General features: G+C 39.7%; 1 protein-coding gene across 5 annotated transcripts in view; it reads left to right on the top strand.

Moving 5' to 3' along the window:
* The window catches only part of LOC117518747 (arf-GAP with coiled-coil, ANK repeat and PH domain-containing protein 2-like), a 121,134-nt gene that overhangs the window by 50,491 nt on the left and 43,890 nt on the right, over positions 1-26,753 (top strand). For 3 of the 5 annotated variants that reach the window (XM_034179963.1, XM_034179964.1, XM_034179967.1), the window contains exons 6-10: positions 1,696-1,879; positions 6,392-6,436; positions 6,514-6,609; positions 21,286-21,360; positions 23,868-23,879. In XM_034179963.1, coding sequence (XP_034035854.1) covers positions 1,696-1,879; positions 6,392-6,436; positions 6,514-6,609; positions 21,286-21,360; positions 23,868-23,879 — 412 coding nt within the window. The remainder of the gene's footprint in view (positions 1-1,695; positions 1,880-6,391; positions 6,437-6,513; positions 6,610-21,285; positions 21,361-23,867; positions 23,880-26,753) is intronic. The other 2 variants (XM_034179965.1, XM_034179966.1) reach the window with 1 other exon arrangement.

Raw genomic sequence — 26,753 nt, 5'->3', positions numbered from 1 at the left:
GTTATTCTGAAAAACTGGAGCGATCTGAATTCGGTTGGATGAATATGGGTGTGTGTGTGGAGACAATTCACCTTATTCACAACGTGACAGAACTTAACGATGCGCTGTTACGCGCAATAGCGCAACAACACGGAACACTATTCTTGACCGTGCGTAATGGTTCCTGATAATTCTCCAGCAAGACGTGCCATTAATCGTAACGTGTGGTAACAGGTTGCAGCAGTTCCTGAGGACACCTGACGCCTCTGCCCCGAATCATCACATTCGTGATCAGCGGCCAAGAATGTGTACTTCGTGGCATTCGTGACTTGTCATCGTTATGTGTAAATGCAGTATTAGGATGGCTGTGGGCTGCTATAAATATGAAATGAGGCTGTGAAAATACACCAAACTGTAGCCACTGAAGGTACAGTCACGTAAATAATTAGAAAATAATATACAATAAATAATAAAATAATATTAAATAAATAATAATTGAAAAAAGGCTAGTATGGCTCCACAGAGGAGGGAAAAAACAGGAAGAAAAGTGTGGACAGTGCACTCACCGACTTGCAGAATGATGTCCAGGAGGTGCATCTCGTCAATATTATTGTCCCTGCTGCAACCACTGTCCTCTCATCACGGGAATGACCAGTATATGACAGGATCCTCTTATTTGATCCTCTTCTCCACATCTTTGCGTGGCTTCATGCCGTGATGTCCATCAGGGTGAGCCCGCAGGAAAGGCAGCCCTGTCTTGTCATTAGTGTCCCCACTAGATCCACTCTCCTCTGCTTGGACCCCGTGATTCACTCAAAGTGCTCCTCGACATGCAGGAATGGCCGAGTGTCCATGACATGTGCTTCGATAGTCAGCAGTGCTTTGGGGTGGGGGGTGTCTTTTGATTTTATTTCATTTATTTGGCAATAACATACATATATGTAAAATAAACAATACAGTATATAAAATTGCCAAGGGTGACGCAATGAAGCGTAAAACTTCCATTGTGGTTACCAATTAGAGGATAAATCCAGATTGCATGGCTCTTCCTCTGCTGGGCAGAGCCATGTGACTGGAGGCTGCTGGACTCACTTCCAGAAGGGCTGTTCCTCTCCAATCATATTAAAAGAAAAGTGTGTCGTCAACCCCTCACAAATGTTCTCACATGTTGCGCGTGTTCTGAGTCACAGAGACTACATTCAGAAGGGTTCAAGATGCCCATGTGACTATTTTGCGAGGACTTTTGCCAAGTAAATTTTTGTTGAACAGTTCAAAAATCAGTCGACACGCAAGTGGCATCCTGTTGCTTGAGAAGGAATGGCAAAGCCTCTGTGCATGTCACGCACGCAAAATTTTGTAAAATCCCTCGCCAGTGCCGTCCACAAGCTGTTTATGACCCAGTGAGATACCACACTAGGTCAAGATTAAGTAAGAAGAAAGCCCTATAACAAGCTCTGAGGCCTATTGGTACCTGTGATTATCCCCGTAACATGAAGTGAATGAGAATCTACAACCCCTCCTGCCAGGACACGGGAATGCCATTGCAGTACTTTATGCTGCATATTTAGTGTACCATAGTCCACTTTATGCATATATTATTTCAGCAGAAGTAGATCTGCCCACTGTTGTCAGACACCACTATCCTTTCGCTGGTTAAAGATGTTGTCTTTGACAAATTTTAGTCCCCTCACCTTTTCTTTTCTTTTCTTTTACCAGTGACCTACGTAAGTTCAAAGAAGCCAAGAAGCAATTTGACAAGGTGAGTGAGGAGAAGGAGGCGGCTCTGATTAAGAATGCACAGGCTCCACGCAACAAGCAACATGAGGTGGAGGAGGCCACCAACATTCTCACTGCCACACGGAAGTGCTTCCGACATATCGTACTCGACTACGTCTTACAGGTAACCGAGACCTACAGGAAGAACACCTCATGCTAAGAAGTACCCAACCATCTTTTATTTTGATGAATGAAACCAGTGCAGGGGTGTGCCTTCATAGTTCTAAGGCCAGATTGTTCTGCATTCTGTTCAATTTGTAAAGCTTCACAGTAAGGTTCAGTGGACAGGGTATACAAAGGCACAATGGTTGATATCAAATCTTGCAGCTTGGAATGAAATCATCACAGGTTATGCTAATTTTTTTCTGTATTTCTGTCTACTGTAGCATACATGGCAAATTTTCTGGTTTGTTGAAACTCTTTGGGTACTGAAGAAAAAGTCGATGGGAACAGGGAGACTATCAAATCAGTTGTTGGGGAACAAAAGTCACCTGTGCTTGTACCTCCCTGCATAGCTCCTTGAGCCCATCTTTCATGTGAATATTTGTAGGCACAGATGTTGCATTTACATATTTTAGCTGTGTTTTCTGTTAATTCCATGTCTGTTATCCCTGCCCACCCACAAAAAGTATCGGTGGGCAATATAATCGAGAGCACTGCCTGTCCGAACATTTGCCACAGTATCTCCAAGGCTTTTGGGCCCAAGATAACCAGATTTGTCATATGGATAATCCCAACTGAGCAAATTAATCACCATTGCACTAGTGGCCTCTTTTGGGTATTAATTAGATCATAGGTCAGTCAGTGTAAAATCATATTTAGGTTCATAGAGACTATATTACTTGAGTTAGGCACAATTTTTTTTGGCATTACTTAAAACTGACAATAAGCCAACTACTAGGTACTAAATGACCTCACTGTTTAGGTCTTGAACTAAAGCTGAATAGAGGATTTGTCGGTTGTTTAACACTTGACCCCAAGGATAAACCAAATAAGAGATGTCATATGTTTCACACTGTTCTTTTCATACTTGAAACCATTGTGTCACAGAGCCCAAACTTACATGTACTGTGCTTCTCTATGTAATTCCTTAGTATGACATTTAAATTAGGGTTTGTGACAGATGTCACGTCCATACACAGCAAGTGGGTGTGGAAAAATGTAATGCTGACAATCAACAGCAAGCTCCATGTGTACCAAGCCTGTGTTCTTAGTACCATGCTATACAGCAGCAAGGCATGGGCAACCTACTCAAGCTAGGAGAAGAAGCTGAACAGCTTCCTCCTTCACTGCCTCAGACCCATCCTAGGTATCTCATGGCAGGACAAAAAGCAGAACTTTGAGGTCCTTAGGCATGCATCTGTGCTCTTTTGACTCAGTGATCACCTGCATCACATGAACGATGGCTGCATTCCCAAAGACATGGTGTAATATGGGGAGCTCCCCAGTGGTATAAGTCCATGCGATCACCTGAATCTGTCCTTCAAGGATGCTTACAAGATGAACCTCAAGGAGACGGGCACCAATAGAGATACTTGGGAGGAACTAGCCATGCATCATTTCAACTGGAGGAGGGCTGTCGAGGATATCAAAAGGGCAAGATCATTCAGCAAAAAGCTTCCAAATAGAAGACTGTTCAGCGAAAGAGAAAGCTGACACACCTGACTGCATCAGTCTTCATCTGTGATTTATCGAAAATTGGCAAAGAGTTTTCTGAAAAGCCATCAGTGTCAAAGAATGTCTAGGACTGGTGGATAAGTGGTTAGTTCGCTTCCCGGTTCAAACCCCACCCCTGCCATTTTCCATGTAATGTGGAGTTGTAACAGAAAGGGCTCCAGTGCAAAACTTGTGCCAATTCAACATGCAAATCCACCTCGGATTTGCTGTGGTGACCCCAAGTCAAAAATAAGTGAGAAGCCGAAGGGACTTGCTTATCAGTGTCCAAGAACGTATGTGATTGGTTTGGACAGGTTAGATCTGTAAGCAAGTGTTGGTGCCGTTTGTTACCACATTCACTGCAATTACTGACAACTTAAATGTATGCTGAAATAAACTTTGTGATGAAGCATGTGCCAGCCTATTGTCTCCAAAGTGGCCAATGCTTTATGGGCAGAGTTTTCTGCAAAATTAGACACAAAAGTCAACTCAAAAACTGCTTTCCCAATAGGTTTGTCAGTCTGCTTCAGGAGCTGAATCGCTTTTATGAAATAAATGCTGAATGTGAAAAAAGTAACTGATTTCCTGTCTCTGTATCTGTTCATATGAAATCTATCAAACTATCAGCTAACACAGCTGACTTAAATTGGTCTCCTTTAAAGTGTCTGTCAGTACCTTTAAAGTTAATTTTGCAGCTGTGCTTTCAGGATACATTTAGCATTTACTGCCTTTAGCTTTTTCTTTTTTTAAAGACTGTGGTTTCATTTTTGCTTAATTATACAGTTTGCAGTGACACGCGAGTTGGCAGACAAAGAGAGATGCTGTACACCAGACTTGCATTCATGACATTTTAAGGACTGGAACGTGTCTCTAAAACCCTGCTGTGAATGCAGTGCTTGAATCACAGCCTACTAAACTTAAGTTGTTGTTTGGTTTTATTGTCAGTTGGCAAAGAATAGAAAAACCCATACAATCACCACTCCAATGGGGACGGTAAACAACTGAGATGTATCTTTCTCAGGTCATTTTAATTAATAAAGAAGGTAGTTCACTTTCAACTGCTGTTGTTTTCTCAAAATGACACACATGATGGGGTCAGGTTTTTTCCAGGGTTAGCGCAAGTTGTCAGGGTTACCATCAAGGCCCCAAAGCCTTTGAAGAGTTGCCACACTAGTCAAGATGCACAATAAGTAACTTGCTGCAAGACATGCGTAGAAACCTGTGGTGCTGCAGGTTGTGTAGAAGTAAGGTGAGATGGCATCCCAGGAGGAATTATGAGGACCAGAGCACCCTCTGGTGCAAGTACCAGGGACTACTTTAGTCATGCTTGGGATTGAGATACGTACTTGCTTAATTACTTAGTCTTTTGCCAGGGAGTTTCATCTCTATTATCACAGGGGTTTACTCTCTTTAGGCTCTATCTTGATAGCATAACACATGGCACAAATGCTTTGGAGGTGTGTCCACTCACATGTTATTTACATGACAAGGAATCTCTTATTTTCTGTCAATTCTTTTAACAGTCAGGATGCAGTGGACCATGGTGCATTGCTTTGTATTGGACAAGCGCAGAAGTTAGGAGTTTTCTGGTGAGGGTACAATTTTGTGCACAGCAGTTACCAGTCAGAAAAGACTTAATGCTTGAAGTTATAGTGACTGCATTGACCGGTGCATGAACACTGATGTCATCTACTGCTATGTGTGTGGGTTGTTCTCTGGTCAAGGTAAAGCTGTGATAGCCTTTCAGATGGACCGTGCAGTGAAACTGCTGAGTAAATAGAATTACAAGGGCCACAGGTGCATTTAAAACTGTATTTACAAAGTGTTCACTTGTTCTTTCACTGGAAATTTGTTGCTGTGTGTGCTGGTGACCTACTGCTTAGGCCATTCTAACAGTTATGAGGTTTTTGCAAAGTTTTTATGAAGCTGAAGAAACAGAAAACAGAAAATCCAGAGTAGCATCAAAAACAAAGTGCATTATTGAAATGAGCACATAGTCATTGATGCTGCAGTCAGGGGATCATCCAGCGCCCTGGGGTGCAGGGCCAGCGCCCATCCATCACATCATCAGTGGACAGCAGCACAAGCTGTCCTCATGGTAGACTGTATTCCATAAGCAGACTGCAGTGTGCTGTGTCAGCTTCAGTCATGGCATCTTGTGGTCAGTCCAGTGCCATGTGGTGCACAGATGTCATCAGTGCCTCGGACAGAGAGCAAAAGAGCAGACCCCCTGTGAAAACTGAATCACAAATGTGTGTGCTCTGCACCTGACCACACCTTTATTTTTGACCACTACACCTATGGGTGTATCTGTCTGTGGCAAGTGTTACTGTGAACTTTTAGAAACATTCACTTATTTTAGCAGTGATGTTTACATCTGTGGGTCCTCAGCCTTTGCGATTTAGAGATGACTGGCAAAAGCTTATGGAATCATATGTTCACTGGGCAGAGGTGTTTGGTGATGCCGATATCTTTGCATTAGAATGAAGGTCCAAGCCTTTAGGGTCCTGGTGCTTCATGTCTTACGGTGCGTTTGTGAAACCTGAATGCTTACCATTGACCTAAGGTGATGACTAGATGTCTTTGGTACTCATCAAACGAGCAGTTACTTATGGAGACTCAGATGAGGAGAATCACTTACATTGTGAAGGAGCATCAGTTTCAACATTTTTGCCATGTGACACGTTTATTGTGGTGTGTTTGTGCATAATCCAGCACTCTGTCTGAGTGTTGAGGACCCCAGTGATTGCAGAAGAGCAAGAGGACATCTGGCAGATAGTTACTTTCAACAGGTAGGGGTGGACTGGTTGTCTGCCTGGGCAGTTACCATCCACGACGCAAGACTGTTCCTTAGTGTCTGGATGCTGCAACGCATGACACAAGCACATGTGACCAGATTTGACTTAACTGACTAGTATTACTGAAAAGCATAAATTATGATGATGATCTCTTTATGCACTTTATGTTTTTCTTCCCTTAGATCAATGTGCTTCAATCCAAGAGAAGATCAGAAATCCTGAAATCGGTAAGCTTTTTGCTTGTAACACATTGAAGGAGCTACAGCTACAGTCACTTTCTGAATGTTCTGTGTCTTTTCTACAGATGTTGTCCTTCATGTATGCCCACCTAACATTTTTCCACCAAGGTTATGATCTCTTCAGTGAATTGCAACCTCTTATGAAACAGCTGGGGGGACAGGTAGGCTGCAGCGCACACACACTCACGTGCACACAAAGGATACATTTTATGTCCATCAAGATATGTATACATTTTAAACAGTTGTAACCTAATAACAGTAGTCATTTGTAGAAATTGCAGTAGTGAATATAAAACTTGTTTGGTGTGTCCCAACTCAGTGCACTTAATTAACAAAATTGAAATTAAATGAAATATAGTGCTATATGTAAAAAATCCAAACTGATTTATTTACTTATAAAATTCTACTTTTACTTTTTTATTTTCCAGTTTTTAATGCTGTTCAAAACTATCACCAGATGTACTGTTAAAAAATAAAAAATGTTGCACTGAACAAACACCAGTTGAGGGTAACTGTTCAGTTCACCTCTGCTGGTGCCTATCAGCTGACTTACAACTGGTGCGAACAGGGGGCATCGGACTGTTTAATTAAAAATAAACAGTCACATTCCCCTGTCTCACAGAGCCAACAGGAATCCAGATATTGGCTTTTGTTACATGTATGTGTCACAGAAGTCTAAAAAGAGCTTTGTAAAACCGGCATCTTGCTTATACCATATGAATTTCCAAATGACGAGTAATTACTTAATACACTAATAATAAATAAATTAATTACAGTCTATTGAAATGTCTCTTTTTTTACAGTATTAATTGTATTCTGTAAGAAATTTTGTAACAGTGCTCATGGCATTTATGCTACTACACTGAATTGTTTTCAAAAGTTGTTAATTTTTTTAACCTTATTTTTAATCATCTAGACTCCGGCAGCCAAGAAAGGACTTCATCCGTTTGGCTCAAAATTAATCTTTGGACTTCCTGCTACACTGATTGAATTTTATGCTTTGTGTATAAAACTTGGAACATAAACACACAAAACTGTTTTGAGTAGAACAGGAGCATAAACTGTGAACTCTGTTTACATCTCAGTGTTCTGCCAAGAGTATGGACAATATTGCTTGAATAAATAAACACAGTCCATATCCGGGGGTCCATCCAGTGTGCAAGTCATTGTTCCAGTTAAATGATTCTGAATTTATGGCCATTACATTTTATCCAGGTTGCTTTGAGGATCACCCTGGAATCAGTTTGGAGACTGATGTCTCCACGTTGTTTTTCTTTTTATTCCCCTGGTATGAAAAGCAGAGGTGTATAGGCATCAGCATGTCCGTCTGTCTGTCCATCTGTCCTTCTGTCCATTTTCGCTTGTTAATGTGATATCTCAAGAACCAGTTGACCAATTTCATCCATATTTAGCATAAAGGTGTACTTGAGTGATCCCCGACACTTTGTATTACTGATTTGTGGGGGCTGGGGAGATATATCTTCTCCTCATGACTCTTGTATTGATCTGCGGCTTGCCTCTGCTTTTTGTTTTGTTGTCACAGTGTATATTCCTGTGTTTTGGTGAACTGACATCTCATTTCTGGTGTGCACACAAAACTGCTAAATAAAAGGGTGACTTCCTGCCTGAATGGGATTGTAAGATGATTTTCGCAGTGGATCTCCTGTGACAGTGAGCAGGAATGAGAAAGAAGGCTGCCAGAGGGTTGACTAGGGTTTTCCCACAATCTCACTTTCAAGGGTTGATGCACACACACACCCCATAATGACATTATGGGGTGTAGTGAGTTGAATTTTGAGGGGGGAAAAATTAATTTACTCCATTTTGCAATAAGGCTGTATGTCGAAAAAGTGAAGCACTGGGAGTACTTTCCAAATGCACTGTACATGGAAGCATCAGACCATTCAACAAAGACAGCCATGTGGAAACAAGCTGATAAACAAACTGATAAAGTGTTCGACACAGGTATTAGTTCGGTACACTTGAAGGCAGTACAATAGGCAACAGTGTCCATGAGGGCAGCAACTACTGGAGAATCCAAATACAAACCCAATTTCACTGAAGTTGGGACATTGTGTGAAAGGTAAATAAAAACAGAATACATTGATTTGCAAATCCTCTTCAACCTACATTCAGTTGAATACACCACAAAGACAAGATATTTAATGTTCAAACTGATAAACTTTATTGTTTTTGTGCAAATATTTGCTCATTTTGAAATGGATGCCTGCAACACATTTCAAAAAAGCGGGGACAGTGGTATGTTTTCCACTGTGTTACATCACCTTTCCTTCTAACAGCACTCAATAAGCGTTTGGGAACTGAGGACACTAATTGTTGAAGCTTTGTAGGTGGAATTCTTTCCATTCTTGCTTGATGTATGACTTCAGTTGTTCAACAGTTCAGAGTCTCTGTTATTGTATTTTGCGCTTCATAATGCACCACACATTTTCAGTGGGCGACAGGTCTGGACTGCAGGCAGGCCAGTCTAGTACCCGCACTCTTTTACTACGAAGCCACGCTGTTGTAACACATGCAGAATGTGGCTTGGCATTGTCTTACTGAAATAAGCAGGGGCGTCCCTGAAAAAGACATTGCTTGGATGGCAGCATGTGTTGCTCCAAAACCTGGATGTACCTTTCAACATTGATGGTGCCATCACAGATGTGTAAGTTGCCCATGCTATGGGCACTAACACACCCCCATACCATCACAGATGCTGGCTTTTGAACATTGCGCTGGTAACAATCTGGATGGTCTTTTTCCTCTTTTGTCCGGAAGACACGATGTCCATGATTTCCAAAAACAATTTGAAATGTGGACTCGTCAGACCACAGCACACTTTTCCACTTTGCGTCTGTCCATTTCAAATGAGCTCAGGCCCAGAGAAGGCGACGGCGTTTCTGGATGTTGTTGATGTATGGCTTTCGTTTTGTATGGTAGAGTTTTAACTTGCACTTGTAGATGTAGCAATGAACTGTGTTAACTGACAATGGTTTTCTGAAGTGTTCCTGAGCCCCCGCGGTAAGATCCTTTACACAATGATGTTGGTTTTTAATGCAGTGCCGCCTGAAGGATCGAAGGTCACTGGCATTCAGTGTTGGTTTTCGGCCTTGCCGCTTACGTGTAGAAAGGTCTTCAGATTCTCTGAATCTTCCTGAATATTATGGACTGTAGATGATGGAATCTCTAAATCCCATGCAAATGAACATTGAGAAACAGTCTTCTTTAACTGTTGGACTATTTTTTCATGCAGTTGTTCACAAAGTGGTGATCCTGTCCCATCTTTGCTTGTGAACGACTGAGACTTTTGGGGATGCTCCATTTATACCCAATCATGACACTCACAATTATCAATCAATCAATCAATCAATTTTTTTATATAGCGCCAAATCACAACAAACAGTTGCCCCAAGGCGCTTTATATTGTAAGGCAAGGCCATACAATAATTATGTAAAACCCCAACGGTCAAAACGACCCCCTGTGAGCAAGCACTTGGCTACAGTGGGAAGGAAAAACTCCCTTTTAACAGGAAGAAACCTCCAGCAGAACCAGGCTCAGGGAGGGGCAGTCTTCTGCTGGGACTGGTTGGGGCTGAGGGAGAGAACCAGGAAAAAGACATGCTGTGGAGGGGAGCAGAGATCGATCACTAATGATTAAATGCAGAGTGGTGCATACAGAGCAAAAAGAGAAAGAAACAGTGCATCATGGGAACCCCCCAGCAGTCTACGTCTATAGCAGCATAACTAAGGGATGGTTCAGGGTCACCTGATCCAGCCCTAACTATAGTTAGGGCTGGATCCTTAGTGTCCTCAGTTCCCAAATGCTTATTGAGTGTGCTTAGAAGGAAAGGTGATGTAACACAGTGGAAAACATACCACTGTCCCAGCTGTTTTGAAACGTTGTAAGCAGGCAGAGAGTCAAAGCACAGTAATCAAACATTCTGCAACCCCAATTCCAATGAAGTTGTGATGTTGTGTAAAATGTAAATGAAAACAGAATACAATGATTTGAAAATCCTCTTCAACCTGTATTCAATTGAAACATGTTGCAGGCATCCATTTCAAAATGAGCAAATATTTGTACAAAAACAAAGTTTATCAGTTTGAAAATTAAATATCTTGTCTTTGTGGTGTATTCAGTTGAATATAGGTTGAAGAGGATTTGCAAATCATTGTATTCTGTTTTTATTTACATTTCACACAATGTCCCAACTTCAGTGGAATTGGGGTTGTAGGTAGACTGTTCTAGAAGTGACCGGTAAGGCTTGAGAAACACAAGGAGGCAACAGAAATTGGCAACAGGAAGTCTAACAGGAGGAAAATGTTCCTTATTGGTTCTCTGTCGCTTATTTGGAGGGATTTTCGTTATGATTTTGCTTTGTTTTTGTTATAAGACAACCTTTGAGAAAATTTATATCATGTACAGGTTTATATCAAACAGTTATACCTTATTTAGCTGGGTTTTTGTTTTGTTGATTACAACCTTTTTATGATGTCAATTGATTCTTTTCAATTTAGCTTGACCTAAAATTTTTTGATTACTCTGAATATAAATCTCATAACATTGAATATAATATAGAGCTGGATTCTTTTTTTCTTAAAAATATTACTCAACACTACAATTACTTTACCGAGGAACAACTTGAGAACTGTTCCATGGTAAGTGGGTCATTCTCCACTATACGTTTTAGTAGAAGTCTTTCTACGAACTTGTCTAAAGTTCAGGATTATTTAAAAAATGTCAGTAAACATTTTTCTGTCTTTGCGGTTACTGAGACCCGGTTGAGGGATGAGCATGTGGACACTGTCCGGCTTGAGGGTTATGATTTTTTTTTTTTTTTTTTGGCTATAAATAGGATGAATTAACAGGGCGGTGGCGTGGCACTTTATGTCAGTTCTAGTTGTAGTGAAATTGTTAATAATTTGTTCTTTTCTTTTGACAATGTCATGAATGTGTCACAGTGAAAATTAAATGTGAAAAATAAAAAAAACATAAGTTGTGTTTATAAAGCTCCTGGATCAAACATAAATATTTTTGTGGAAAAACTGCCAAATGTAGAACACTTTTAAAAATAAGTTTTTGTTTATCTGTGGAAACTTTAATATAGATTTCCTAAATCCTTATACAACCCCTGGCAAAAATTATGGAATCACCGGCCTCGGAGGATGTTCATTCAGTTGTTTAATTTTGTAGAAAAAAAGCAGATCACAGACATGTCACAAAACTAAAGTCATTTCAAATGGCAACTTTCTGGCTTTAAGAAACACTATAATAAATCAGGAAAAAAAATTGTGGCAGTCAGTAACGGTTACTTATTTAGACCAAGCAGAGGGAAAAAAATATGAAATCACTCAATTCTGAGGAAAAAATTATGGAATCTTAAAAAACAAAAGAACGCTCCAACACATCACTAGTATTTTGTTGCACAACCTCTGGCTTTTATAACAGCTTGCAGTCTCTGAGGCATGGACTTAATGAGTGACAAACAGTACTCTTCATCAATCTGGCTCCAGCTTTCTCTGATTGCTGTTGCCAGATCAGCTTTGCAGGTTGGAGCCTTGTCATGGACCATTTTCTTCAACTTCCACCAAAGATTTTCAATTGGATTAAGATCCGGACTATTTGCAGGCCATGACATTGACCCTATGTGTCTTTTTGCAAGGAATGTTTTTACAGTTTTTGCTCTATGGCAAGATGCATTATCATCTTGAAAAATTATTTCATCATCCCCAAACATCCTTTTAATTGATGGGATAAGAAAAGTGTCCAAAATATCAACGTAAACTTGTGCATTTATTGATGATGTAATGACAGCCATCTCCCCAGTGCCTTTACCTGACATGCAGCCCCATATCATCAAAGACTGTGGAAATTTACATGTTCTCTTCAGGCAGTCATCTTTATAAATCTCATTGGAACGGCACCAAACAAAAGTTCCAGCATCATCACCTTGCCCAATGCAGATTCGAGATTCATCACTGAATATGACTTTCATCCAGTCATCCACAGTCCACGATTGCTTTTCCTTAGCCCATTGTAACCTTGTTTTTTTTCTGTTTAGGTGTTAATGATGGCTTTTGTTTAGCTTTTCTGTATGTAAATCCCATTTCCTTTAGGCGGTTTCTTACAGTTCAGTCACAGACTTTGACTCCAGTTTCCTCCCATTCGTTCCTCATTTGTTTTGTTGTGCATTTTCGATTTTTGAGACATATTGCTTTAAGTTTTCTGTCTTGACGCTTTAATGTCTTCCTTGGTCTACCAGTATGTTTGCCTTTAACAACCTTCCCATGTTGTTTGTATTTGGTCCAGAGTTAAGACACAGCTGACTGTGAACAACCAACATCTTTTGCAACATTGCGTGATGATTTACCCTCTTTTAAGAGTTTGATAATCCTCTCCTTTGTTTCAATTGACATCTCTCGTGTTGGAGCCATGATTCATGTCAGTCCACTTTGTGCAACAGCTCTCCAAGGTGTGATCACTCCTTTTTAGATGCAGACTAACGAGCAGATCTGATTTGATGCAGGTGTTAGTTTTGGGGATGAAAATTTACAGGGTGATTCCATAATTTTTTCCTCAGAATTGAGTAATTCCATATTTTTTTCCCTCTGCTTGGTCTAAAAAGTAACCGTTACTGACTGCCACAATTATTTTTCCTGATTTCTTATAGTGTTTCTTAAAGCCAGAAAGTTGCCATTTGAAATTACTTTAGTTTTGTGTCATGTCTGTGATCTGCTTTTTTTCTACAAAAATTAAACAACTGAATGAACATCCTCCAAGGCCGGTGATTCCATAATTATTGCCAGGGGTTGTAGTCAACTATATATAGCTGAATTTAGAATTTCTGTGTTTTGTATGGGATTGTATCCAGTAAATAGTCATCCAGCTATGATAACTAGGAATACATCAACACTTATTGACAATATATTGACAAATATTACCGTGGTGAATATAATGGGTGGACTACTCATTAGTGATATCAGTGACCATTTGCCTGTTTTTGTTGCTTTCAATTCATTAGTTGATAAAATTGACAATAGTAACATTTCAAACTTCACACGGAAAATAACAAAGGAAACTATGAAAATATGGAAAAAGGCAGTAATATAGTGATTTATTGTAAAAAATAAAACAAATATAAAGAGTACTTGGAAGTTTTTAAATGAAATCATAAATAAGAAAAAGTTGTTAAAGAATATCCTGCCTATTTTTATACAAATACCGACACAATTGTTAAAGAAATCAAAGCTATACCAGATCATTTAATGGTTATTTCGTTAACGTGGGTAAAAACTTAGCAAATTCAATTGTATCTTCTAAAGCATGCTCTTTCGATCACAACAAAACAAAAACAGTTCTGGATTCAATGTTCATTAAAGGACCGGATGAAAAAGAGATTATTGACATAGTTCACAAACTTAAGGGGGAAAAAAAAATCAACTGATAATGACAATTTTGATCTGTTTTTGTTTAAAAATATTATTAATTGTTTTGTTAAAACCTTTAACGTATATCTGTAATTTGTCATTAATAACTGGGAAATTTCCTTTCAAAATGAAAACAGCTAAAGTGATACCATTGTTCAAATCTGGTGACAAGCATGTTTTTTTCAAATTATAAACCAATCTCCTCCCTCTTATCAAAACTTTGGAAAAGGTATTTGTAATGAGATTAAATGATTTCTTAACTAAACATCATATCCATAGTGAGCAGCAATACGGTTTTAGAAAGAATCACACCACTTCATTAGCTGTAATGGATTTCGTTGAACAAATTTCCAACATGATTGAAAATAAGCAATATACTGTAGGGTTTTTTTTTTTGGTTTTTTTGTTTTTTTTTACAGAAATTATTTGATACTATAAATCACACCTTGCTATTGGACAAATTACAGAAGTATGGTATCAGGGGATTTGCACATGATTGGATAATGACCTACTTATACAGTAGGTATCAGTGTGTCCACCTTGGTGGGACAAATTCCGAATTCTTGAACATTACTTGTGGGGTGCCCCAGGGTTCTGTCCTTGGGCCATTGTTGTTATTAAGGATATATGATTGGTTTCCAAGTCTGTAAGTTATATTTTATTTGCTGATGACATGACTGTGTTTTGTAATGGGGATCATTTGGGACAGCTCCTGGACACGATGGAGAATGAATTACAGAAACTTAAACAATGGTTCGATTCAAACAAATTATCGCTTCATTTTGGTAAAACTAAGTGTATCATATTTGGGAATAAGTCCAGGAACTCAAGCAGAAATCTATTATTACATTATATTGAAATTGAAATTGGAACACATACAAAATTTCTTGGTGTTTATATTGATGATAAATAAAGATGGAAAACACATATTAACTATGTTAATCTAAAATGTCAAAAGCCATAGCAATTCTGCATAAAGAACAAGACGTCCTCTCCCAACATTTATAAATCATTTTATATCATACATTACTTGTTCCATATATGACATATTGTGTTGAAGTTTAGGGAACTACATATAGAACTAATACTAAACCAATATTTCTGTCGCAAAAGAAAGCTATGGGAATTATCAGTAATAACCAATATCGTGAGCCAACAATCCGTTATTTGCTTGTTTTATGAATTTTAAAATTCTGGAACTTGATTGATTGCATCACAATACAAATTATGTGTAAAGTCAAAAATACGCTTTTACCTCTACATGTCCAGAATCTGTTTAAAATGAGGGACTCTCGGTACAGTTTGAGAGGAACATTATTATTTGAGAAATTAAAGATCCGAACTAATGTAAAAAGTCATTGTGTTTCTGTTAGGGGGTGTTAATATTTGGAATAATTGTGCTGATAATATTAAAATATTTGGTACATTAGGTGGTTTTAAAAGGCTTTACAAAAAGAATATATTTACCCGCTGTAGTTTGAAGAATTAGGTTTACCAATTTTGTCATTGTGCTTGGGATTGTGCACTATTGCTTGTTTGGTTGTGTTTTGAAATTTTAGTGATTGATAAAGTTACATTGTTCATGTACATTTTTTGTATTGTTGTTCTGAGTATATGTATTTATATATGGATACATTCTTTATTTTTTATGGTATAAGGGGAGGGTATTTATAAGCTTTGCTTCTGCCTTCACCCTTTCGGCCACACGGGTTCTTTGTACGTTGTTCTTTTTATGTGTTTTGTTATTGTTTTTATTGTTGTTCATCTGTGTACCAAATAAATAAATTCATTCATTCATAACATGAGGAATAAATGCAGGAAAGCAGGCATGAGAGCGCAAGACAGTCTGGCACTGATGTGAAGGCTGTGGAGGCCCATAGTACAGTAGTGTTCAAAATAATAGTAGTGCTATGTGACTAAAAAGATTAATCCAGGTTTTGAGTATATTTCTTATTGTTACATGGGAAAAAGGTACCAGTAGATTCAGTAGATTCTCACAAATCCAACAAGACCAAGCATTCATGATATGCACACTCTTAAAGCTATGAAATTGGGCTATTAGTAAAAAAAAAGTAGAAAAGGGGGTGTTCACAATAATAGTAGCATCTGCTGTTGATGCTACAAACTCAAAACTATTATGTTTAAACTGCTTTTTTAGCAATCCTGTGAATCACTAAACTAGTATTCAGGTGTATAACCACAGTTTTTCATGATGTCTTCACATCTGCGAGGCATTAATTTTGTTGGTTTGGAACTAAGATTTTGCTCATTTACTAGTGTGCTTAGGGTCATTGTCTTGTTGAAACACCCATTTCAAGGGCATGTCCTCTTCAGCATAAGGCAACATGACCTCTTCAAGTATTTTGACATATCCAAACTGATCCATGATACCTGGTATGCGATATATAGGCCCAACACCATAGTAGGAGAAACATGCCCATATCATGATGCTTGCACCACCATGCTTCACTGTCTTCACTGTGAACTGTGGCTTGAATTCAGAGTTTGTGGGTCGTCTCACAAACTGTCTGCGGCCCTTGGACCCAAAAAGAACAGTTTTACTCTCATCAGTCCACAAAATATTCCTCCATTTCTCTTTAGGCCAGTTGATGTGTTCTTTGGCAAATTGTAACCTCTTCTGCACGTCATTTATTTAACAGAGGGACTTTGCAGGGGATTCTTGCAAATAAATTAGCTTCACACAGGCGTCTTCTAACTGTCACATCACTTACAGGTAACTCCAGACTGTCTTTGATCATCCTGGAGCTGATCAATGGGTGAGCCTTTGCCATTCTGGTTCTACATGCTAACAGGCTAACCTTTAGTCGATGAATCAGTTTTACTTCCGGCTGAGTGAACGCTGGCACGCTTTGGCTGCCGCTGCTCGGTGGATTTTAACGTTTAGAGATAGCACGTCTTCAAACTGGATGCTCAGTGTTATGATCCACATTGCATGGGTCTTCGCAACATTTTACTTCCTCTCTGGCATTCCTCATCAGAATCCTCCTGGCTCGACCACGGCCAGAAGGTTCTTCCTCTCCGAAGCAGTCGCTAGCTTCGCGCTAGCTCCACTCACGATGCCGCGCCAGTACTCCGACTCGACTCTCCGCGGCCTCAACAACCGCTGCCGCCCTCTCTATGCTGCTTCTCTCCAACAGCTCGGACTGCTCCGCACCTCCCGTCGTCCACATCGTGGCTCTGGTCGTATGTTTTCTTTTCACACTTCATCTGCAAATGCTAGACCTTCATTTTGGTCTCACCGCTCGCCCACTTCCGCGTTACGTCATCACAACAAACCACACGTGAAGCGGACCAATCTCCGTCCTCTCGCTCGCTGCTCCCATCACACAGACTCACGCCACTTGAAACTGTCTCTCCTCAATACCCGCTCTCTCACAAACAAGGGCCTCATCCTAAACGAATTCATCATGGACAATAAACTGGATTTCCTCTGTTTAACTGACACCTGGCACAAACCCCTGGGCTACTTTTCCCTAAATATAGCGACACCCCCTGGATTCACTTACATTGAAAACCCCCGTTCTGAAGGGCGGGGCAGAGGCACAGCAGTTACTTTCAACAAGGACATTAAAGTCACTCCCATATCACTCCCAGTTTTTCATTCTTTTGACCATATTGCTTTTAAATTTTCTGGTCCCTCACCTCTGGTCACTGTTGTAATTTACCGTCCCCCAAAGCCCAACCCCTCTTTTCTCTCAGACCTCACCGACCTCCTGACCCAAAGTGCCATCTCATCATCCATCCTTTTGCTTGGTGACTTTAATTTTCATGTCGACAATACCAATTCCAAATCTGCCACTGAATTCCTGGACCTTCTCAACTGCTTCAACATCACTCAACTAGTAAACTTTCCCACTCATTCTCAAGGCCATATCCTGGATCTAGTGTGCTCTACCGGTGTCACAATCCATAACCTTGCAAGCCATAACCTGCACATTTCAGATCACCTTGCCATCACATTTAACATTAATATTTCCCTTACTGTCACCAAAACAACACGTACAATAGTTTTTCGTAATCTCAAATCCATCAACCCTGCTGTTCTTTCTTCTCTCCTCACAACTAAATTATCCACCTCCCCTCCTCCATCATCTGAAAATCCTTCTGAACTGGTCACCCACTATAATAATACTCTTTCCTCCTGCCTTGAAGAACTTGCCCCAACTAAAACCAAAATAGTCTCCTTCACTTACACTGCCCCCTGGTACACCCCCGAGCTTCATAAAATGAAATCCCGCAATCGCCAGCTTGAGAGACTGTATAAAAAATCTGGTTTGACTGTTCATCTACAAATGTACAAAGATCACCTGCAACAATACAAAGATGCCCTTAATTCTTCCCGGTCTAATTACTACTCCAGTCTCATCCACTCTGGTTCCAATAACCCCAAATCTCTATTCTCTACCATTAACACACTCCTTAAACCCAATAACAACATTTCATCCTTCACTACCACCAAATGTAATAGCTTTCAATCCTTTTTTCAGTCCAAAATTGACTCCATTTACAGTTCCCTCAACCTTTCTTCTGTTCCCACTCCCCCTCCAGACCCTCCTCCCCTCAGTCCCAAACATCAGCTTTCAGATTTCAATCAAATCTCCCCTGTTCAGCTTACAAAAATACTATCTGGCATTAAAGCCCCCACTTGCTCCCTGGATCCCATCCCCTCCCCCCTCATTAAAACCTGTCTCCCCATAATTTCTCCACTGATCACAAAGATCATAAACTCCTCACTGTCCTCTGGTTCTGTTCCACAGTCTCTCAAGCTGGCAGCTATCACGCCGATTCTCAAAAAACCTGGTCTTGACCCCGTTAACTTTTACAATTTTCGGCCTATATCCAACCTTCCCTTTCTGTCTAAAATCCTAGAACGGGTCATTGCTGATCAGCTCCAAACCTGCCTCAGTTCCGTTAGTCTATTTGAACCTTTCCAGTCCGGCTTCCGTCCAAAACACAGTACTGAAACAGCTCTTCTCAAAGTCACCAATGATCTCCTCCTCTCCTCTGACTCCGGCCATCTCAATATTCTCATTCTCCTGGACCTCACTGCTGCCTTTGACACCATCAGCCACTCCATCCTCCTGTCTCACCTCAAGACCTCCCTCAACATCACCAGCTCCGCCCTCTCCTGGCTTCAATCATACCTCACAAACCGGCAACAGTTCATCCACGTTAACCGCTGCTCTTCCTCCATAGCCCCCCTATCTCAAGGTGTTCCCCAGGGTTCGGTACTTGGTCCTCTCCTCTTCATCCTCTACATCCTCCCTCTCGGAAGTATCATCCGTCATCATGGTCTCCACTTCCACTGTTATGCTGATGACATACAGCTTTACATTTCCACCACATCCATAAACCCTAACATTCACTCCACCCTCACCCATTGCCTGTCTGAGTTAAAAACTTGGATGCAACACAATTTCTTGAAATTAAACACTGACAAAACAGACATCATCATCATCTGCCCTAAAAACATCACAAAATCAACCCATTTTTCACTCTGTTTTGACAACACTACACTCACTCCATCCCCCCTTGTCCGCAATCTTGGAATCCTTCTTGACCCCACCCTCTCATTTGACCCACACATTAAACAAATAACCCGGACTGCATTCTTCCACTTGAAAAATATCGCACGTCTCCGTTCATCCCTCACTTTCTCCGCTGCTGAAACCCTTATACATGCTTTTATCACATCCAGAATCGACTATTGCAATAGCATCCTCTATGGTTTACCTTCCAAAATACTCAATAAACTACAGTATATACAAAACTCTGCTGCCCGTCTCCTCACCCACACCCGCACTCGAGAACACATCATCCCCGTCCTACAAAACCTCCACTGGCTCCCCATCACTCAACGCATTCACTTCAAAGTCCTCCTGATCACTTTCAAAGCCCTCCATAACCTGGCCCCCACATATCTCACTGACCTCCTCCACCGCCACACTCCATCACGCTCTCTCCGCTCCTCCGACACAAACCTTTTGTCCTTTCCCTGTAGGACCAGGCTCCGAACCTGGGGAGACAGAGTCTTCTTCATTGCTGCTCCTACCCTCTGGGACTCTCTGCCCCAACCACTCCGTGTTTGCCCCGACCTCCCCTCCTTCAAGAAAGAACTCAAAACCCATCTGTTTAAATTAGCTTTTAATGTACAGTCCTGATTTTTAATGTGTTTTTTCTTAGCGTTTTTATCCTTTTCTTTTGGTTTGTAAAGCGTCTTTGAGTGTCCAGAAAAGCGCTATACAAATAAAATGTATTATTATTTATTATTATTATTATTATTATTATTATTATATCCATTTTAATGTTTTTTTTTTCCATTTTCTTCCACGGGTCTCTGTTTTTTTTTGTCTATTTTAAAGCATTAGAGATCATTGTAGATGAACAGCCTATATAATTTTTTGCACCTGCGTATAAGTTTTCCCCTCTCCAATCAACTTTTTAATCAAACTACGCTGTTCTTCTGAACAATGTCTTGAACGTCCCATTTTCCTCAGGCTTTCAAAGAGAAAAGCATGTTCAACATGTTCAACAGGTGCTGGCTTCATCCTTAAATAGGGGACACCTGATTCACACCTGTTTGTTCCACAAAATTGACGAACTCACTGACTGCCTTACAATATAAAGCGCCTTGGGGCAACTGTTTGTTGTGATTTGGCGCTATATAAAAAAATTGATTGATTGATTGATTGAATGCCACACTACTGTTATTGTGAACACCTCCTTTCTACTTTTTTTTTACTAATAGCCCAGTTTCATAGCCTTAAGAGTGTGCATATCATGAATGCTTGGTCTTGTTGGATTTGTGAGAATCTACTGAGTCTACTGGTACCTTGTTTCCCATGTAACAATAAGAAGTATACTCAAAACCTGGATTAATCTTTAGTCACATAGCACTACTATTATTCTGAACACTACTGAACGTATAGTGTGTGTGACTCAATTAATGAGGCGTTGAGCGTGCATATAAAACTGGACGCCTGAGTGCCCATGGAACAGGAAGCCAGTGAAGTATACAAGAAGTAGCTTTGTCAAAGTAAAAGCATGAGAAGAACACCATCACGTATGAGCATATACAAGAATATAGGTTGAAGTATAGCACTGTACATTTGAAATGCATATTACTTAGTGTAAGCACTGATTTGTAAAGGTTATGTATACAAATAAATAAATAAAGTGGACTGAGGGATACCTCATTATAGTGCAGGTCCATCCAAAGGAGAACTGAGTTTTTTGTTTGTTTGTTTGGACTGCTTTACTTGGATGGCATGGCTTTTGAATTATATTTGAAAACAGCTTCTGTGTTTTTGTTGTTTTGTTAGTTTTTTTGCTTATGGCCAGGTGGCTTGTTAAGCTTGACTAATTAAATATTCTTTTTCTTGTAGTTGGACCAGCTGGTGGTGGATGCTGCCAAAGAGAAGAGAGACATGGAGCAGAAACATTCCACCATCCAACAAAAGGTAAACAAACACTTGCACAGTATACTTCCATCCTGATTTACTCTCAGAAAATGTGGAAAGTGTGGCATGTTTACACTTAAACTGTGAATATGTGTTGAAACAGCACAGATACAAAGAAATTGGACATGCAGTAGGTGAAATCATGTAATCTCAAGTGAAAATTTAGTTACTTGTTGCAAAACCACACAGTCAAATGAATAGTACTAATATGCTCATCCCAGTTACCTCAAAATCACAACTGCATGCAAACTGACATCCATTCATCCTGCTGCCAATAATACAGTTAATGTTAGCATCATTAAAATGATGTAAGTTAATTGGGCTATTCCAGTCTGTCAGAAGTTGGGACTGGGCAATCTTTTTGATTTTATGCTTTTTTTCTGCTTCAGGGGCATTTTTGAAACTGTTGCTTTGAACCACTTCCAGATGTATTTGTCATCTAAGTGAATGAAGGTACTACAAAGTCCTCAGGTGTAATGTGATCTTTAAGGGTGAGCTCACACAGCTTTGCATTATTGACAGTTAAGCTCACTTCCAAACAGAGAATTGTATTTCAGCACATTTCCATCTCTGCTTGGTTGACATTTCAAGCCTGAGCCTTGAGGGATCAAAGCCTTATGACCAAGATTTTGGGTCTGGAGGGTTTGGGTCTTGACTGCAACACTGATCTATACAGAGAGGCAAACCAGTGAAAGTGCATTTTCTCACTGTACTCTCTATACACTTTATTGGTCATATTATTTATTGGTAAGTTTTCATTATCTAAGCCTATTATGTTTATCTAGAACTTGTGTATTAGCTTTATAATGTAATGTTAACACCCAAAGCAACCAAATTATTTTAAATTTATAAAAAGAATTTCATACTTCTTGAAATATACTTGAATTTTGCTGAGATGACCAAGGTTTTGAAGCCTCAAGTCCAAGAGCTGGGAAAAACTAGGCCTTAAAGAAGGGCTAGCCTAAATACAGTTATTTTTTCTGAAAAATATAATAAAAACATGCATTTCCTACCCTTCTTATGAGTTTTTTGTTTTTGATAATTAATACATTGGTAAAATAAAAATTTATAAAGAACACATCCGATTGGTCAGACATTTTATGACGTATGCGTGTGGGGACCAAGCTCCTGCCTTAATGTGTCCATATTGAATTCTATGTGCAAGAGAGGGAGAATGTCGATAAGTCGGACTGACAAAGTTCAGATGCGATCAGCGCGTCACAAGCAGCATTTTTATCTGGGTAGACTTGGCCAGCTGTCACTTATAGACACAGCCACAAATGTGACGGGGACCCAAATTCCTCACTTGTCCCGCTGAGAAAGGGTTTGAAACCAGAAAACCTGTGGAAGCACATTGCAGTCCCAACGTTATTTGATTTATGTAAGTGTATAAACGCGGGGCGAGCCACAGTCAGTGAGCCCCAGAAACAGGATCCCAGTCAAGAAGATGAAAGCCAGCTGTCGCCATGAGCACAGCAGCAACCGAGAAGTCTTTGCAGGAGGTGAGTTTCAAAAGTAAACTATATATCAGTCTAGCTGAGGACTGATATAAATTCAAGTATAAAATCTTTGTCTTACCTGTTTGTTTTGGTCGGATTCATCATCACAGCCTGACAAAAACTTGTCCACATAAAGCGTCCTGATTTTGGACGACAACATCTGAAAATAGTTCCTTGTGGGAGCTGAAGAAACATAGTGGTTTAAAAGAAGTCCCTCTGTGTTTTCAGCCTGAACCAGAGAACATGGGCGCTTTGTTCCACAACAAGAAAATTTACTTATTTTAGACGTTTGAAGAGTCACAGCTCCTCATTCATTAATGTCACATCAGCATTTATCTCAGCATCAGTTGACTCTTTCCATGATGGAAAATAAATCCTATGAGCCACAAAGACAAAAATAAAATAAAATCTAAAAAAATGTTAAATTACTCTGTTTGGCATCTTTGTGAGAGGTATAAGAGGTGTAGAGCTTTGGGCTTTCTGCTCTATTGTAAATGCATTAATCCACACACTTATGTCACACGTCTGGTTTGAATGCAGTGCCTCTCGTGGCAATTTATTTTTAGTGAATTTGTTTAGTGTGATTAATTATTAATAGAAGATGCAAATTTTGAAAATAACTACAAAAATAATTTTTATTTAACGCTTAGAATGACACAATTGTACAAAAAAAGTTTACAAGAGGTCCTTTTTTGTGTAAGTCTGAGTATCCAGGCACTACCAGCACTGCTCATTAGTACTTCTGAGATCTGTCTCTCCTTAATTCTTTTATTGTTATTTCTGACTCGTTTTCCTCTCTCCAGATTTTTTTCTTTATCTTTCTTTTTTGATGGGATGTCTGCCAGCTTCCACTTGTCCTTCAGTCTGTCTTCCACCTCCCTTCTCTGAGGTTCTTGAAAAGCTATTTTTATGTTCCCTCAGAGCTTCTGCTTTTTCCTGCTTGGCTGTTTATACATTTACCAAAAACAACTTCTTCTTTTCCTTTTCTTCCTCTGTCATTATCTCTAGGCTGCTCTGCAGGTAAGCTGTTGCTATTTCTCTTCTTGTTTCTCTTTCTTTTTTTAACATCTCTTGCCTGCAATGTTGGATGCAGCAGATGAGCTTTTCTGTATGACCTTAGGCCCATCTCTCCAGCTTGCTGTACATCATTTTATTAAATGAGTAACGAGATCAGACTGAATGCACGTACATAGAATGTAAATGGTCCTGTGTGTTGTCATGTGTCACCTGTGTTTTGTGTTGATTTGCTGTTTGTGCATGTTTTAATAAACCTCAACTTATTTGCAACATTGAGAATCTTAATCCTAATAATTCTCTTTCCACATTGTTAATCATCATATAGGGGGAAAAAAGCATCTCCAGCCCCGCTCCTTGAGGGCACCTACTCGGCATGTTTTACAACTCTCTCTACTCCACCCACAGCTAATTAACTCAGTCAGGTGTGCTCAGCCAATCAACAACTGGGGAATACCAACGTAATTGACCAGGTGTGACTAGAGCAAGCATACATGGAAAATATGCAGGACAGGTGATCTCCAGGAGCAGGGTTGGAGACCCCTATTCTACATTTCACAAAGTTTTAAATGTAGAGATTCAGTAGTAGAGTTGAGCCAATTTCATGTATTTTTATTTTCATAATGGCTAACTTCAGATAAAGAGAATTTGCTTAATTTTACTCTTTGTTAATTAGTTTGCAAAACTTTCCTGAATGGTGAAATATTCTTCATCAGATTTTACATTTGCAGCGTAAAAGCAATATGTAAATATTCACTGTAAATATCATGACAAATGGTTGTTATATTTCATGTTAAGATGATGCTATTAAACTCTACTGGAGCAGAGATGTTTTCTAGCATAACTGAAGTCAGGTCAGGTTTTGAAAGTTATACAAAGTTACATAGTAAAGCGATGAACTGGTGGTCCTGAGTCTGCATGATTACCTCAATATTGTGAATTTCTTTTTTATGGGGTAGTCAGATCTTTATATGCTGTGTCAGTATAAGAAATATTACGTTTTCATTCTGATACATCCTGAACATAAAGCTTTATCATTATAATTTTCTACATACATTCACATCCTCTTTGGAGTTTCACTAAAAAAGATACTGGCATACATGTGCTGTGCTTCTCATCTATTTGTGGGAATTATTTTGAAAAGTGACAGTCCATTACAGTGGACAAAGGGCTTTTTTTGAAACTGTGCTCAAAATAATTTTTTCTCTGTGGTAAGGTCTATCGAATCCTTGTATATACACACACACACACACACGCGCGCGCTAATATACCCTCAACCATAGGAGCATTGTATTCTTTATAATTTGTAGTTTAATTGGTGTCCCAGTGCAAAGTGTGTGTGTGTGCATTTATTATTTGCATTAATTATTAAGATCCTGTTGTCTTAGGTACAGTTTGTACATGCTCAATAAAGCCCCTCTATCAATCAATTAATCATAAACAATGCTTACATTTTAACAGTGTCTGCAGGAGGGTGTGCATGTGCGCATACATGAGCTTTTAACAATAGCGGAAGTTAGTGTGCGCACTGAAGTCCACAAAATGTCTTGTAAATCACTCCAGAGGTGTTATCAGCTTACAAAAACAGCATTTTCAGTTTCAGAAGTATTTACTTCTTGCTAGCTTTTACATAATATATGACACAGAGGTTATATTTACACAAACCAAACAGAGTTTGCAGCAAGTTAGACCAGCGACTGACGTCACGGTGCCGCTCTACTCTGATTGGCTGTCACCCCTGCCCCTAAAAAAAAAAATAAAAAGAAACAGAATGTGACTGTTCAACCTCTTAAAATAGGTCATGGTTAGCCTGGTGGAATGACTTTTGGTCAAATGAGTGCCTACTTGGGGAGCTTGCATTGTGAGGCAACATGAACTTTGACACCAGGGTTCTAGCTGGAACCATTTTAGTGCTGGGTAAATTACGTGATTGCGGCTCACGGCTGGGGGTGCAGGGGCTCCCAGCCGGGGTCAAGGAGGCAAAGCCCCATGAAGCTATAAGGTTTTATACCTCTAAAATGTTATTGGCATGCCCTATTTTAACCAATTTTGAGTGGTTTTAGATGCATTGAAAGCAAGAATAATAGACCAAAAAAAAAAAAAAAGACATTTATGTTGTAATATTTGGAAAACCAAAGTTCTTTTTAAAATGTTTCTGTCAAAGTCTAAGTTAATAAAAGAAATAATTTTGAAAAGGTTAAAAACACGTTAATATTTGTTGGGTATATAGCATTCTTCTTTGATCCAGTGAAGCAGTTTTTCTCTCATGACGGGGTTTTTTTTTCCCAACATATTTGAGTGGGATAGCATGACATAAAAAAAATACAACAAAAACAATATAACCACTAATTGTCATGTTTGAACAAGAGCTGAATAAGGTTGAAATTGCATATAAAACAAAAGTATGACACTATAAGCATGAAATCCGATAGAATTGGTACATTTTCAGCAACATTTCAGTTAATTTTTGGGAAAATCTGTGCTCGGTGGGAGAGGAAATTTGAACTTGAGTGCCAGGTGGAAATTTGCAGTACTGGGTGGTACCACCCGGCGCCGCCCACCGTTGCTAGAACCCTGTTTGACACTACGGCCATTTAACGCACTTCCCTGAACATGATCCAGTGCCTCGGTGCTGAGCATCCCAGGAACTGGGAAAGTTCATGCAGACACCCACATACCACCATGCTGCAGCATGTAGACAACTACATTTGGTAGGTGGGCATAGGACTGGATGTCTACGTGGGTGGTTGCCAGTCATGACCTGCAACAGCACCACCATACCAGTGCTTGACCCCAGACCTGAATGGAGGTGAGAGAAGAAATGATGAGTGCACTTCTCTTAAACTGGAATCAGTCTAAATATTTGATAGCCACGCTCCT

This window comes from Thalassophryne amazonica, chromosome 10, assembly GCF_902500255.1.
Source record: "Thalassophryne amazonica chromosome 10, fThaAma1.1, whole genome shotgun sequence".
NCBI lineage: Eukaryota > Metazoa > Chordata > Actinopteri > Batrachoidiformes > Batrachoididae > Thalassophryne > Thalassophryne amazonica.
The sequence above is the reverse complement of the archived record's forward strand: the minus strand, read 5'-3'. Positions and strand labels throughout refer to the sequence as shown.